At 39.6% G+C, this 15388-nt stretch overlaps 1 protein-coding gene and 1 long non-coding RNA gene across 3 annotated transcripts in view; both read right to left on the bottom strand.

The window, feature by feature from the left end:
* Positions 1–15388, bottom strand: part of LOC116045153 — an 810130-nt gene that overhangs the window by 471350 nt on the left and 323392 nt on the right. The window lies entirely within an intron of this gene.
* The window catches only part of cntfr (ciliary neurotrophic factor receptor), a 268851-nt gene continuing 253907 nt past the window's right edge, over positions 445–15388 (bottom strand). For both annotated transcript variants that reach the window (XM_031292668.2, XM_031292666.2), the window contains 4 exons: positions 12108–12176; positions 11222–11342; positions 3769–3895; positions 445–1980 (listed from right to left, as the gene is read on the bottom strand). In XM_031292668.2, the coding sequence (XP_031148528.1) occupies position 1980; positions 3769–3895; positions 11222–11342; positions 12108–12176 (318 nt within the window). In that variant the 3' untranslated portion in view covers positions 445–1979. The remainder of the gene's footprint in view (positions 1981–3768; positions 3896–11221; positions 11343–12107; positions 12177–15388) is intronic.

The following is a 15388-nucleotide window of genomic DNA, read 5'->3' as shown; positions in this document are numbered from 1 at the left end:
AAACAATTAAGTGAATACAGAGTGATGCATCACACCTAAACAGAACTTTAATCCATGCAATGCCAATATAGCTCATCTGAATCTGTAAAATATACTTCACTCATTGAGGCAAAGCGAGAAAAACATTCTCTGCAAGGTCACAAGTATTGATTTGGAAATTAAGCAGTGTTTGTTTATGGCAGATTGTGGGAAGTAAGAAATGCATCATCATTGTTACTCCATTGAAAAGTTACTTGTGTCTTTATGCCAGTTTAAAACTCTGCATTTACACCTCACTTTCATGCGGTGGTTTCATTCTTGCTTCACCAGGAGAAAATAATCTGGATCACCCGGTCAGAATAACAGCACTGATATTATATATATATATATATATATATATATATATATATATATATTGTGTTCTCAGTGAATCAGTCAAAAGGCAAAATGAGTATGAGGCCAGTGTGTCATCATTCATTGTGAAATGGTCACATTTAATGGTTGAAACCTGTCATTGTATATACATCTATAAAAAAGACCCCAGGTACAGGTTACAACATTCTACTGCTACTACATACATTATTATTATTATTATTATTAAATAATAAACTTTTTGTTCAATGTTAAAGTTACATATCATAGTTTACAAAATAGGATCAAGGAAAATTAAGCCATTATGAATGTCTGAAAAAAAACTAAAATCCTATATGTGTGTTTGTATTTTTTTGTCCATAAGATAGAAAAAATACAACAAAACACATCAATATTCCTTTGAATAACATAATATTAACTGATGATATTGGCTATTGAAGTGTAAACTGCAAAACGTTTGTAAAGGCGTCAGAATTTGGAAAGCAAACAGTTTTGTGTAATTGTAATTTACAACACAGAGCAGAATGGAAAACCAACATAGCTCGTTCCAATGTTTCAATAACCAACTTTGTCATCGTTGAACCAAAACAAATGGGTGGGCAAAGAAGTGTTCAGTCTCAAATCCACTTTATTTATTGTTTTACAATCCAGGTCCTCTTTGCCAGTCGCTGAAAGCAGAGTGTAAAGCTAATTGCCTAAATAAGCCAGACTACCCTTACTGAATTCTTCAAAGTGTTAGTCCTCATATCGAAAAAAAACACTTGCTCCATCATTTTGATTCAGTCGTTGGGAGTTGACAGATTCAGAGTCTGATTGAGTATTTTTGTGGCTTCTTTGTTACCAGACAGGAGCTGTAGGGGTTCCTCAGACTTGTCCCAAGTTTCATTCGTATACGGTTTGAGTCGGCATCAATCAGGTGTTGTGTACACGCACACAGACGCACATAACTTTCTGGGCTTTTTAACCCACGACGAAGGCAGACACAGGCTTCAGGAAGCTCAGTGAATTGTTTGGGAATCAATTTGTTGGGGGGTGAAGTTGAGTCTTTGGCATGATGATTTAGCTGTATGGGGACTGCTACGGGGACTATACACACAAACACACACACGAATGCTCTATATATGTGTGTGTTTGTCTGTACGGTGCTGCAATTTCAAAAAAGTGAAAATGAAGACTATCGATCAATAAAAAAAAAATAAAATAAAAAAAAGATAATGAGGATTTTGAAGCTTTTCTTGCTCTGAAGAGGAGATTCCCAATCTGTTGTCTGCCAAACAAAGTCTGCTGTGGCCCATGGAAGCCACCAGGGGGAAATATAAGACAGAAGTTTATGCTGATATCACTGCTGTTGTTGTGGTTGTTGCTGCTCCTGTTGCTGCTGTTGTTGATGATGATGCCGCTTTCAAAAGTTCCTCTGAAGAATTTCTTTGTCACCATTATTAAAAAATGCTGAATCGCATTATCATCGTCTGGTTTCATGTCTAAGTAATCTCGGTGAGTAACTGTGTGATGGACAGAAATGATCAATGCACTGTATCCTTGAAACATGTGCAAAATAGAAAAAAGATCATCCTCCTCCTCCTCCTCTTCTTCTTCCTCCTACTCCCTTCAAGAATACAACATTTACATCTGGAGAAAGAGACACAAGCACAAATTAGGCATCACAAGCTGCAAACAGAACCTGTTATTGGTTAGTACTTATACTGGTTGTTTATGTTTGTATCTGTCCATCTATCAGTCGGTCATTAACCTTTTAACTATAGGTGAAAGTACCAATTCCCAGCCTGTGGGTCGGGCCCTTTTAAAGGATCTGTTCACACTTGGTTTTAAAATGCATTTCGGTGATCTGAAATCGCTGTCAGCAGAATCGAACACATCTCGTTCCATAGGGCAAAATGATGGACGATTATGCCCAACTCGTCGTAAAATAGTTATAGAGCGTTGGTGCACTGTCACCAAAACAACCAGCACATCCTGCATTAATGACGTATTTTCGTATTTCGTCCTTATCGGGGACGCATCAGGATGCATTAGCGTTTACACTACAAAAAGATGCGTGGTCAAATGCACCCCGTAACACCTCGCAAGTGGTTTGAGCGATCGGATCACAATGCATCTTGGTGCTCATTTACACTTGTATTTAGTGCTGTGCACTTGTGATCCAATCGCCCGGGATGCATTTTTAAAACCACGTGTATACACTAATTCAGTTTTTGGACTTCAGGCCTCAAGTAGTTATATAAATTGAACCATGTAGGAACCACGGTTTAATCTTTAATTATGCATTGTATTTCATATGGTTATCAAATGTTTTTGTATGCTAAATCTTAATCTGTAAAGTAGATGTTAGTAGCTGTCAGATAAATGTAGTGGAGCAAAAAGAATAATATTTCCCTCTGAACTGTGGTGTAGTAGAACTATAAATTAGCATTGGCCTGTATTACAAAAACAAATCGTGATCCATTATTCATGCTCTGAAGAGATAATACTGTGTTTAAACAGCACACTACAGATTCCCAGTTGGACTCGCTGTAGTAGAGGGTATGGTCAGGAAATTGGCATAATTTTGTCTTTAGCATATTCATCCAACTAAACCTGGTTTGCTTCATCCTCCAGTAGTTAAAATGAGCAGCAGGTGTTTAGTTGGAGATGCAGCCATGTTTAATATAATTTGGTGGGGTTACAAGGGGGTCTGCTCGATATGCAGAACATTAATATAGCAGCAAAAAACAATTTGCTGTGTAAAGATATAGTGGAGTAATGGCGTCCTGAGCAGAGAATGAAGTCACACTCCCTCTGTGTGTGTGTTGTTTCTGAGCTTCTCTGTTCTTTGTTTTGATTGCAGGTCCGGCCACGTATGCTTCTTAGTGCACGTGAGTGCCTTGTGTGTCGGTATCTGATGCCGAGGGCCGCGACAAAGCACCGGTATTCACGAACGGTCTGTGAGGGTCTAGTCTAGTCAATACTAGATAGGTTGCAAAAAGCATTTCCTCTTTGCACACCTTTACAGCGAGCTTTGTTCTAACCCATGACATTAAGCTTTTCAACATTCATTCTTCAATATCTACATCTTCGACTGGAGATGTACTATTACGGCATGATTTACAGAGTGAAACCTGTAAAATTAATGAAATGGGACAGCTTTGGATTGGATTTTTACCTCAATCCCTTCAGGGGTTCTGCAGAAACATATGAAAACAAATGCCCCGCTGGGTCATAAAACAAACTCACCCAATCGTTGTGGCTCTTGTTCTATTATACGTGCTTTTGGGCGTCAATAGACATGCATCGTCTTGCCAATATGTGACTAAATGACTGAGTTGATAATCAATTCAAAGATGAGGGGTTGTAGACTCATTACAAGTGTGTGTGTGTGTGTGTGTGTGTGTGTGTGTGTGTGTGTGTGCGTTTGCTCACCACATGAACAGCAGCAGCATTCCTAACAGCAAAGGAGAGAAAAATGTGAGGAGCCTGGCAGCTCTGCCCACTGGAGGTTCAGCCTTTTGTGGTGCGTTGGAGGATGGTATGGGGGAGGTCTTAGTCTCTGGAAAAACAAGCAGAAAACAAAATAAACCTTACTGAGCATATTTTTAATAAACTCCTCTAAATCTATAATAAATCTTTTCCTTAGTTTTTTTGGTTGGTCTTACAGAGTCACACAATCGTTTTGTTCCTAAGGGACAAAACACCCAAAATGTCATTTTGATGAATGGACACTGAAAAACGCTCATCATACGGGGAAGAACCAAACAGAAAGGAAAAATACAGTGCAGAGTGGAATCAATTCTAATCTGCAAGCACAATCAATATGGGACTTATGTCAAGGCAGTTATGAAGTGAACAGGACAAAAAAAAAGAGAGCAAAATAGATAGATGGATAAAATATGGAGACAGAAATACGAGAAAGGGAAACAGAGGTTGAGGAAAAAACCCTGAGGTAAAGGACACATCTGCTGATAAGAAACGGTCGGATACAAAATCTACCCATTTACACACCCATAAAACGCTGCATATTTTGATTTTACAGCACATAACCAGAGCTGTAGACCAACTCATTCCAATTCAAGTCACACAATTGAGGACTTGAGACTTTTGCTGACTTTTGTTTGTTTGCATTTGACTGCACTGAGATTTTAGAATTCATACTTGGAAGCAAAACCATTCATGCCCTGGTAAAATACCAGAACAATAAATCAATACAAAAATTATCCTTTTTTTTCTTTTTAAAGAAACAGAAACAATTGACACTGACAGTGACATTCCCAGCCAATACGGTAACGTGCAAGTGTATGGGGCTGGTACTTGAAAGCTTGTGGCAAACATAAATATGCTTAAAATGACTATATGCTTAAACAGTTTTTAGTGCTTCAGTTTGGTTTTACATAGCTTGACAAATAAAAATATCACGGTTTAATGTTTTATAAAAACGGGGCTACTGCTAGAGCTGCAGGCAGCACAGTAGATATTAACTCATGCACACTGTTTGCAGCTCAGTCTAGAACCAACATTATTGTTGTTACTGGAGAGAGAATATGATTTCCCTCTCCTTCCAATTAATGACTGTTGTGTAGTACTGTGTTGGGAGTCGGGAAGAAGCAGCCAGGTGTGAAATAGCCAGAGAGAGAGAGAGAACTAGGACACATTTAACATAGTCAGCAGCTCAGTGCAATACTATCCCGCCTGCAGCACAGCATTTTGCTTCGGAGTGGTGGAGGAAATACGAATTATGCAGACCTAATGTCGTGGCGACAAGAAGAGACAGTTATGGGGTGTACGTTGATGTAACAAGGTAGTTGGGGACAGGGAGACAAGACAATGATGTGACGGGGAGAGAAGATTGATGAACAACAGCGGGGAAGAAAAACAGGTAAAGGAGGAGAGAAGGAGCGGAGCAGGCAGGGAAGTGAGAGGGAGATTGTACAAAAAAACAAGAGAAAAACAAGAAGGATGTGGAGAATGCACATGGGGAAAAGAAGTTAATGAGATTACATTTACTGAATGACTATAGCTCCAATTACTCTGACTGTTTAAGCTGATAATGTTGATGTCTGAGTCTTTAGGATATTCAAAGGTAAAAGAAGAAGAAAATCAGCATCTGGGATCATCAGAGATGATCTGTTTTGAAGCTTCAATTTAGGTTCTGCTTGTTGCCAGTTTGTGTCAGTCAGTGGAGAAATCTCAACAGAGGAGACAATGTTTTCTTCTCCCACTGTAAATTCTCCAAGATTTCCACACAGAAACACAGGAGTTTCCTGGATAAATAATACTGTAGGACGATCTTATTTATGGCCATGAGTTTTATTTACTCATCTTCTTTTTCGGAGAAATGCTGTTTTTTTAAGCTAGTTTGGTGTGGCGAATAGCGCTATACTGTACTTATGAGCCTCAATTGTCAGTGCTATGAAGAAGAAGCCAGTCAGAGGCACCAATAGCTGTGGTGAATACAAAATGGTTTGTCTTTGCAGAAAACCAAAACACATAGCCAGAGTCATCCAAAATTGACCTTATCTCCAGAAGTGAGCAGATTAAACGTGCATGTATTTTCCACAAAGCCTTTTCTACCGCTTGCCCTTAGACGTGCATACACCTACTTTTTAGGATCAATGATTGGATTCTACTATATTAGACATATTTCACCTAACATTGTCCAGGAATTGAATGAGATTTTTACTTTTAGAATCCCGAACGCCTGAAATAACACCTCCCGTTTCAATACTTTATATCACCTTAATGACATAATAAGTATAACAAAGGGAGTGCTTTTCCTATGTATTGGAGCCAGCATGCAGCAGAAGAGGACCTTAAGGCACCTCAGCATTTGCTTCAACCTTTAGCTGTGGTGGTTTCTGCTTATTATGCAGAAACTAAGCATTTATAAATAGCTCTAGACATGAAGGATATAAGAAGTGATATCTAGTGCTGCCTGTTTGGTGCTAGACAGTGTCCAGTTTCTGTCTCGCAGAGTGGGCGAGGCCGAAACGTATATCTTAAATGGTTGCAACACTAAGGATGTCTGCAACTTTTTTTAAGCCTCGACTATATCTGCTTTTTACTTCCTGGAATGTGGTTGCTAAGCGATGGTCCAATCACTGAGGATGGGATTTCTAAATGTCGTCCGTCTGTCACTGCGCTATCCTTCTGATGTAAAATGAGGCTGTTGATGGAAACAGACCGGGCGCGTTAAGTGCAACTCTCCATGAGGTACGGTCGACCTGTTCTTGCTGATCCATGAACAGAGAAAAACGGAAACAAACACCAAAAAAAAGGAGAAAGTGGAAATGTGGCAGAGACGGGAACAAGGCAGAGAGGAAATGGAGAAAGTGTAGCTGTGTGTTTCGACTGTAAACCACACAATCAATAAGTCACAGGAAGTCCGTTCATTACCTATTCAACTGAGCAGCCTGGAAATATTGGTCAGTGTGTAGACGTTAACAAGGTGGTCAGCTGAGAAAAAAAAGTTGGCCCTGGGTGAATTGTTTTTGTGTTTATTGGTCCAACTGTGGACAGGAAAGAAGATATTTTCCTTGTTTCCCTACTGATTACGTGATTATGATTCTGGAAATAAGATATTTTCCTTGTTTCCCTACTGATTACGTGATTCTGATTCTGGAAATAAGATATTTTCCTCCTTTCCCTACTGATTACGTGATTACATGATTCTGATTCACGTACAATTGTTTCAATTAGAAAGTGGAAAGTGAAAAATTACTTGATTGATTTTTGAAATTTCTGTAAAATAGGGCTCCCGGACAAATGATGTTGTGGTTTTTTTGTTGTTTTTTAAACTTAAACTTTTACAGAAAAGTACCTACCGTTTCTTATTTCTCAACTGTTTTTATTTTAAAGACCAGAGGGGCAAAAAAAAAACATGGAGAAATGGGGTGTCCATCAATGGGAACGACAACCAAACCTGAAATCACTTTATTGATATCAACAAAGCAGTTATAGCTGCACACAGCTACAACAGATGTAATCAGTCGCTCAGCGAGTAACATGTGTGAAGAAGGTGGCAGAAGGCCAGAAAAAGAGAAAGGTACAAAGGGTGAGGTGACAAAAGGTAAGAGAAAGAGAGTGAGTAACCAATGGACAGAGAAGTGAGAGGAAAAGAGAAAAAGAGTAAGAAAAAGACTGAAAAGGAGTGGGGAGAGCGAACAAGAGAACGGGACAAGGAGAGAGGGAAGGGAAGCAGATCGCCGCAGCTGGTTCGAGAAGAGGCATGAGGTGAATCCCAATAACCTTCTGTTCTTTCTTTGAGAACAAGAATAATACACTGTGTACTGAGTCAGTGTTTATGTGTGAGTGTGTGTACACTGTATGGTATCAGAGGGAGGTACTGTGTATGTGTGTAGCACTGTTTATGTGTGTGTGTGTGTGTGTGTGTGTGTGTGTGTGTGTGTGTGTGTGTGTGTGTGTGCGGGAGTGTTAGAGCATAGTATGTGTGTGCTGTTTAGCATTTGTTTGTGTGTTTCTAGTCATGTGTAAGCACATTCAGAGTGGTCTGTGCTGCTCGTGACCAACAGGAGTCACTGTTGGACTTTAAAACTGTTGAGAAATGTTAATGGACAGGCCACGAGAGGGAGAGAAAGACAGGAAGACAGACAGAATCTTTTCTTAGAAAGATTTCAAATTTGGATCATATTGTCAGTAAGTCACAGCTGTATGATTGCTCGCCCCTACTTTGCCTCATATGAAACTGCTTGATGTAAAACTCAAGTTGCACCAGTTGATAAATAAACAGCTTACTCAAGTGACTTTATCTTTATTGCAACAGTGTTGGTTATTCAGAACTAAGGTGGGCACAGTGAAGTCAGGGGCTGTTCAACCAAAATGCTTTCCAATGATAATGGAAAGGAATGCTACATTAGTGTGCACTGTTATTTATTCACAAATCATATTTATAATCACATTGTACTGATTGATTGAGACCTGCTATTAGGAGAATATTATTAGTATTAAAAACATAAAGACTGAGGTGGAGGTAGTTTTTAGTTTAGGTTTAGTTTTTTGAGGGAAAATCCAGGTTAAAAAAAAATAAAAAAAGGTTTGCAGTTTGTGAAGCCTGTATTGGTGTGAGGAACAAAATGTAAATCTTTAGTGTAGCAGATACACTTTGAGTGTGAAAAGCAAAGAACTGTAGATTGTCTGCCCAAAAGTTATGTGGTATAATATAGTTAAAGTTGGTGGTTCGATTCAGGCTGTAACCTATCAATAAAGAGATTCTCCTCTGTGGTGGAAATGATTTCTTTGGACACTTGCTGAGAGCGTTTTTATAACGGACATATTGATCCTAAAACTGAGCATATTGGTATCTGACCGATGTACGTGCTTTTTCCCTTGCCTGGTACAGTTACTGCTCTAGTCAGGAGCTGTATACAGTGAGACTGTAATAATCCTGATTGCTCTCCCTAAATTTGACCTCTGCAAGAAATTTAAAAAACAATTACATTTTTGCCAACAAGTTGTTGCAATGATGTTGAAGTGTACTTAGGGTGTGGTCAGTGCACTGTGACATCACTATAGGGTGTGGTTACAGGTGCAAAAGCACACCTCGCACCACCTTAAGCTGAAAAAAGGTAGTCTATATCCACGACGTTCCACTTCCGGGATTGCTCCGTTGCCGTTGAAATTCCGCCGGATTTCACTCATTTAGGTTGGATATCCGTTGCCTTGGGCTTCCTTTGTTTTGGCATTTTAGACTCCGGTGGATTTATGAGGACTATGGTTAACCTTTTCTCAGATCTCTGCAGGGTAAATCCAGACAGCTAGCTAGACTATCTGTCCAATCTGAGTTTTCTGTTGCACGACTAAAACAGCCTTTGAACGTACACGTTCCATCAAAACAAGTTCCTTCCCGAGGCTATTTTGCAGCGGCACCGTGGCTCCGTCCGATGCTTTGCGTCGACCAAGACGATTGTGATTGGTTTATAGAAATGTCAATAAACCAGAGCATGGTTTTCTCCCATCCGGGAATGCTGTGTGGGCTAGCCAGACCCTGCTCCACGGCGCTGTGGAGGAAGGTCTGGCAATGCAAGAGTAGCAAAGAGGTGACACAGACATGAAAGTTTCAGCGTTTTAAATATTATATAATAAAGTGTTTGATAGCCTGATATGCAACTTGGTGATGGTGTAGATAAACCCTCAGGATCATGATTATTGCAGGTTTGCAATTTAAACCTTCCACTAGTATTCAGTATTCATTTAAAATGTGTCCTTCCATTTGTACTTTGCTATTCCAGCGTGGTCGGAGAGAATGGCGGAGAGTGATCAGATCTGGAATGGGTGTCTTGTTGTTCAGGGATCATCAATGCGTTGAGAGATTTCAATTTGACAAGAGAGCCATCCTTGATCTCATGCCACATGCTGAAGAGGTGCCAACTAGATAATTCCCAGAGATAGTTTTTATCCTTGTGTGTGTGTGTGTGTGTGTGTGTGTGTGTGTGTCAAGGGACACACAGAATATAATAATCTCTGATGAATTTAATATTAAATGATAATTTGTCATGCATAACTAAAACCTAGAAAGTGTAGTGCTGGTATACTGCAGGTGAGTCAATCTGAGGCTGTAGGAGGGACGTGAGCTTTTTTTAAAAGATGGAACAGTGTTTCCCCGAGGCCGTGTTCAGGCGCTCAGGTTCATGTGTGTCGACTTGCCTGGAGGCTGCTGGATCTTGTAGCTTAAGCTGCGATAAAAGTTCATGGCCATCAAATGCTTATAGCGTACTCAATTTAATGATAAAGAAAGTTATTAAGCAAACTTAATTTCATACCTAACTGGTTCATGAAATTTACAATGTGACAGCCGTGGGCACAAAGAACAATGTTACAATCATTATAGGAATACTTTATTATCATCATAATGATTTCTTCACCTGATGGACTACGAGACGGATAAAAAACAAACCGAATCATAGAAATACTATTGTGGTATCTCAATGTAAGCCCTTACCAACTCTCTCTCTATCCTTCTCTCTTTGAATTGGTCAATTTTTATATTTATAAGTGTATCATTGGCTATTCATGACACACCATCTCTATACAATTTAGGCTACTGTTTGATACTTATTTGCATTTAGCCTTTTCTTATCTTTATTCTATCCTTCTAACATGAATCTTTTAGCCACATTAGCAGCGGCCTACCACTTTTGTCCGGTGTAAAATGTCTTAACAACTATTGGATGAATTTATATGAAATTTGGTACACACATTCATGTCCCTCACGGGAAGAATTGTAAGCACTTCGGTGATCCTCTGACTTTCCATCTAGCACCATCAGCAGGTCAACATTTGCAAAAAATATGTTTGCAAGCTAACACGCTAAACTAAGATGGTGAACATGTTTATTATTATACCTGCTTAGCATCAGCATATTAGCATTGTCATTATGAGCATGTTAGCATTAAGCTCAAAGCAATGCCGTGCCTAAGTACAGCCTCACAGATCCGTGAGCACGGCTGTAGACTCTTGGTCGATATATTTCATTGTATCATGACCTTTGTTTTTGGTCTTTTATGTATTTGAACAGAGAGCATTTTTCATTCATAAATGCTTCATCAGTTTAGTCAGTGAGACTTTTATTTGATTTGTCTTTGACTTAAGGAGAGAGTTTGTTTTTAAAGTGGATATGCTATAATGCATTGGAAAACCTCAATCACAGAAAGTTCAACACAAGAAAACCTGCTTTCATTCTTGGCGGTGTGGATTGGATAGTGTTTTCAGAAATTTGAATGTTCTCAGCTCATACAGTACAGTTTGAACACTAATTACTTTTTTAAAATGTTGAACTTTCTTAGCTGACATAAGTCACAAACTCTGAAAGCGACCCTTAGGTTAAGAAAATAAGGTACAAGCTTTAACTGGGGCTGTGACCTACCGGTAGGAAAGTCTACTTCAGTTGTGGAAGTGATCGGCAGAGGATCTTCAATCCAGGGTGTAGCATGGACAGCAACACTCCAGTCACTCCATGTTCCAATCTCTGTGTCCTTGGCAGCCACCTGTTGGAACACAAGCACAGGAGACAGTCATTAGTTAATTAGAAGTGTTTATTAATAAGCTTAAGTATCATTTGAAAAGTCAGTAGAATGTGCAAGAACAGGCAGTATACATGAAAAATAGGAAGCAAAGACCAAAATCAATCTGCAAAAATGGGTAAGAGACTGTACTGTCAGACATTTCCCTACCTATCTTATCACTTACACATGTTTATTTATTCATTTGTTTCCAAGCTTTGTTGCATCTTTAAAAGTAACTGTTGTTGTCCCTGAATGCTACAGTACCGTAGAGAATACAGAATTGGATGTCCATTGTATCAGGTCTTAAATAGTCTATATCCATGACGTTCCACTTCTGGGATTGGTCCGGTGCTGCCGGAAATTCCACCGAATGTCCCTCTTTTCGGACAGATGTTTGTTACCTTCCTCTTTCTTTGTGTTGGCATTCTAAACTCCGGTGGATTTATGAGGACTATGGCTAACTGCTCCTCAGATCACTGCAGGGTTAATCCAGACAGCTAGCTAGCTAAAACAAGTTCCTTCCCGATGCTATTTTGCAGCGGCACTGAGGCTCCGTCCGGCGCATAGTGCTGCCCATGACGATTGTGATTGGTTTAAAGAAATGCCAATAAACCAGAGTACGATTTTCTCCCATCCCGGAATGCTGTGTGGAGCCAGACCCTCCTCCGCCCCGCTGTGGAGGAAGGTCTGGCAACGCGAGACTAGGTCTAAAATGATCAGGTAGAGTCGCAGGACAGGAGATGTTACCTGGATAATGTATTCCTTCCCAGCATAGGCATCGGTGATGGTGTGGGAGGTGCTGTCAGATAGCTCCACCTGAACAGCCAAAGGAAGAGAGCAGGTGGTCAGTTTGGATCAGGGAACAGCACACTTGGGTTATGTTCATTGACTAAAAGTAACGTCTATTTTATTCTTGAAATCTTCTACTCACATAATAGTTAACAAAACAACGTTATATATTGTATACTATGCTCCTAGGGATGTGAAATGTTCCAACATCATGAATTATGTAAATGCAGTCATGAAGTCCTAAGTAACTTTGGTCTGAAAGTCATACCCTTCTAGCCATATAAGTCTACCTATAAATTATGCGCTCAGTATAGCAATCCTAGCCTGAGCCTTTATTCTTTTATGGTGGGTACATTCAGCTGTGCCATACACTATACAATTTGTATCCAGTGCTCATTTATTTACGACACACCTTTCATCATTATTCTGTGCATAGGTCAAGTCTGTTGCTTTATCCTTGCTGTGTTTTACATTTTACTGTTGAATTGATTGAACCTCGATGCCCCCGCTGCCTCCACACTCTACACATACCAGCACATGCTTGCAAAATACCAGTGGCATAATTGATGATTATCCCAGAAAGCTTTGGCATCAATGCCACATCATTTTATAACACAATGTGATGCATGCCAACATTTAAAAGCCTTTTGTGCACACTTTAATTTGCAGAGCGCAACAGAGAATGAACTAAATGTTTGAGTCACGGGAGTGCATGAGAGAATGATTTGCTGCCTCCCTGTAATTTACAGTTAGTGTTGTGTGTGTGTGTGTGTGTGTGTGTGTGTGTGTGTGTTTGTTTGTTTGCCTTCGGCCTGTGTCTGAAAGACTGAAGGAAAAATAGGGTGAAGGAGGTTACTGCCGTTTCTACTCCTAAAGTCAAATTAAATGATTTAGTGACATGCCTGTGGCCTTTTGCAGTCTACCAGTGCAACAAGACAAACACACATAGACTGAATCTAGAGCTGGAGGATCTGAAATCCTTTATTGTACTAACTTAACAAGTTTGAGTTTATTTATTGTGTCGGCTGGACAATATATAATGTACACACAAACTCTGATTTGGTAATAAGCAATAGATTTACTATTATTAGCGGAAATGTGATACTGAATGGCATTGTGTCTTTAGACAACAATAAACACAGGGTTGGGTATTGTTTAAAAATTATGATACCAGTACCAATACCAGTACCCCTAAAGTTATACCGATACCAGCAGAGTACTTAATTTGATTATTCTTATTTACAGTACACCACATTCACCACAACACAGACTGTGTGGGTTGTTGCTGCTAGAGGTCGACCGATTAATCGGCCGATTTTTGGCATTTTTTTTTTACATAATCGGCATCGGCCAATATCCCAGTATATCAAGCCGATTAATAAGCAGGCGCATCTGCGGGCAGCCTAGTGTTAAAAACATGAATAGGCGACATTTTTTACAGTGCGCCCAGACCCAATATAGACCAGCTGCCTCCAGCCCCTCCCCTCGTGAATTCTTGCGCAGTGTGTCTCGCATAGTCACTTCAGGTTCAGACCATAGACTGCGCTAACGGAGCTAATCGTTGCTAACAGAGCCTTCAGTTCTCCGTGCCTGTAGGCTATCCATTAACTGCATCTATGGACTCGAGCACGAATAAAACCCTTAATTTTATTAAATTGGCTGGACGAGTTTTAAATTACAACTAAGAGTTGTTTGAATGACAGAAATGTGCTCAGATAAGATCCTAATGAGGTCAACAGGACATGTAACAGTAGGATCCCCAAAACACAGTTAAAACACTTACAAATGAACAATGATCTAACAAACAAGGTGAACAAGAACTGACTTTAGAGAGCCCTAGTCTTATGTGATTCATCAGGAGTTAGGAGGAAATAGTGTTGAGATTAATAATAACATGTCACTTTCTGTGAAGCTTGCAGATTTGTATTCTCAGAAGTTTAATAAATGCTGCTAAGTGCACTAAAGGTTATTTTTTCATTGAAAGGTTTATTTGACAAAGTTTATTTTCTTCTTACCTGTTTCATTTATTTAATAGGCCTATATTTTTCATACATTATTTATACAATATAGGCTACAGTATGTTTTTACATTATACATTTTTAATTGAAGTATAGGCTACACGTGTAGATTTTATCTTTCAAATAGAGGTTTAAAAACAAGCACATATCGGCCAAAATAAATCGGCAGCATTAATCGGCCATCGGCTGACCCTGATTTCTAAAGATCGGCATCGGCCAGAGAAAACCCATATCGGTCGACCTCTAGTTGCTGCTGCGGTAGTGGGCCAATCACACACATTCAATTTAAAGAGCGCTTGCGGTGATTGGCTGCGAGCAAAAGCATACAAATAGTGATTTTGTTTTTTTCTTATAGATCTGGGTTTGAATGCAGGTATCGTTTGACTGGAGAAGTTTCAATACTACATGGTACTGCGTTATTTCGGTCTTAAAAGGTATCAAGTACCGATAGCCCTAGTAAACAATCACATAAAAATGTACACTTACAAACCTAAAAGTCTCACAGGTTTGAAAGACAATTTCAGAGAGAATTTATCTAAGATTATCCTGATGACACTTATCAAATCAGTCCATTGTGAGTATGTATATATCACTTTGTACATAATGTATTACTGACAGAAATGAGGACACAACTACAAAAATAAGACCTAAGTTGCCATAAACAGAACTGTCTTTTAAATATTGTTGATACTGTATCTCAAGGGCTGCTCAGAAGAGTCCCCTCACACCACCTTATTATTTTTGCCAACCACCAGCTGTTATCAAAGCCTCCAATTGGAGTTTCCCTTTTAGTTGTTCAGGATGTGCAAATCTGGAGTCGATCTGACAAATAACCCCCTTGTACATCCCCAGCGTCCCCGCTTCCTCTGTCTTCCTGTAATCTGTCTCTCATCGCTCGCCCTCTCTGTAAAGTTGACCCTTCTGTTTTCAACTTTGCCTCCTCTCTCTATCTACTCTGACTCTTTGTCTCTCGCCTCCTTTCCCTCTGTTTGGACGGAAGTTCAGGCTTTATCTGCCTAACCGAGCGCTACATTTATAGGCTTAATTTCATTAGTGGAATGCAATAACAATGTCATCCGAGCATGTGTGTGTGTTATATGTTCCCGTTGAGTGCTGTGTTTGTGTGGATATACTTGAGTATATATATAGTGTGTGTACATGTGTGCATTAACAGAAAGTGTGTGCAGCCTTTGAGGCTAAATCATCCACTGTTTATGTGCA

The sequence above is a fragment of the Sander lucioperca genome, chromosome 14 (genome assembly GCF_008315115.2).
Source record: "Sander lucioperca isolate FBNREF2018 chromosome 14, SLUC_FBN_1.2, whole genome shotgun sequence".
NCBI classification, from domain to species: Eukaryota; Metazoa; Chordata; class Actinopteri; order Perciformes; family Percidae; genus Sander; species Sander lucioperca.
Note: the sequence above shows the minus strand (reverse complement) of the source record. Positions and strands in the feature narration are given on the sequence as shown.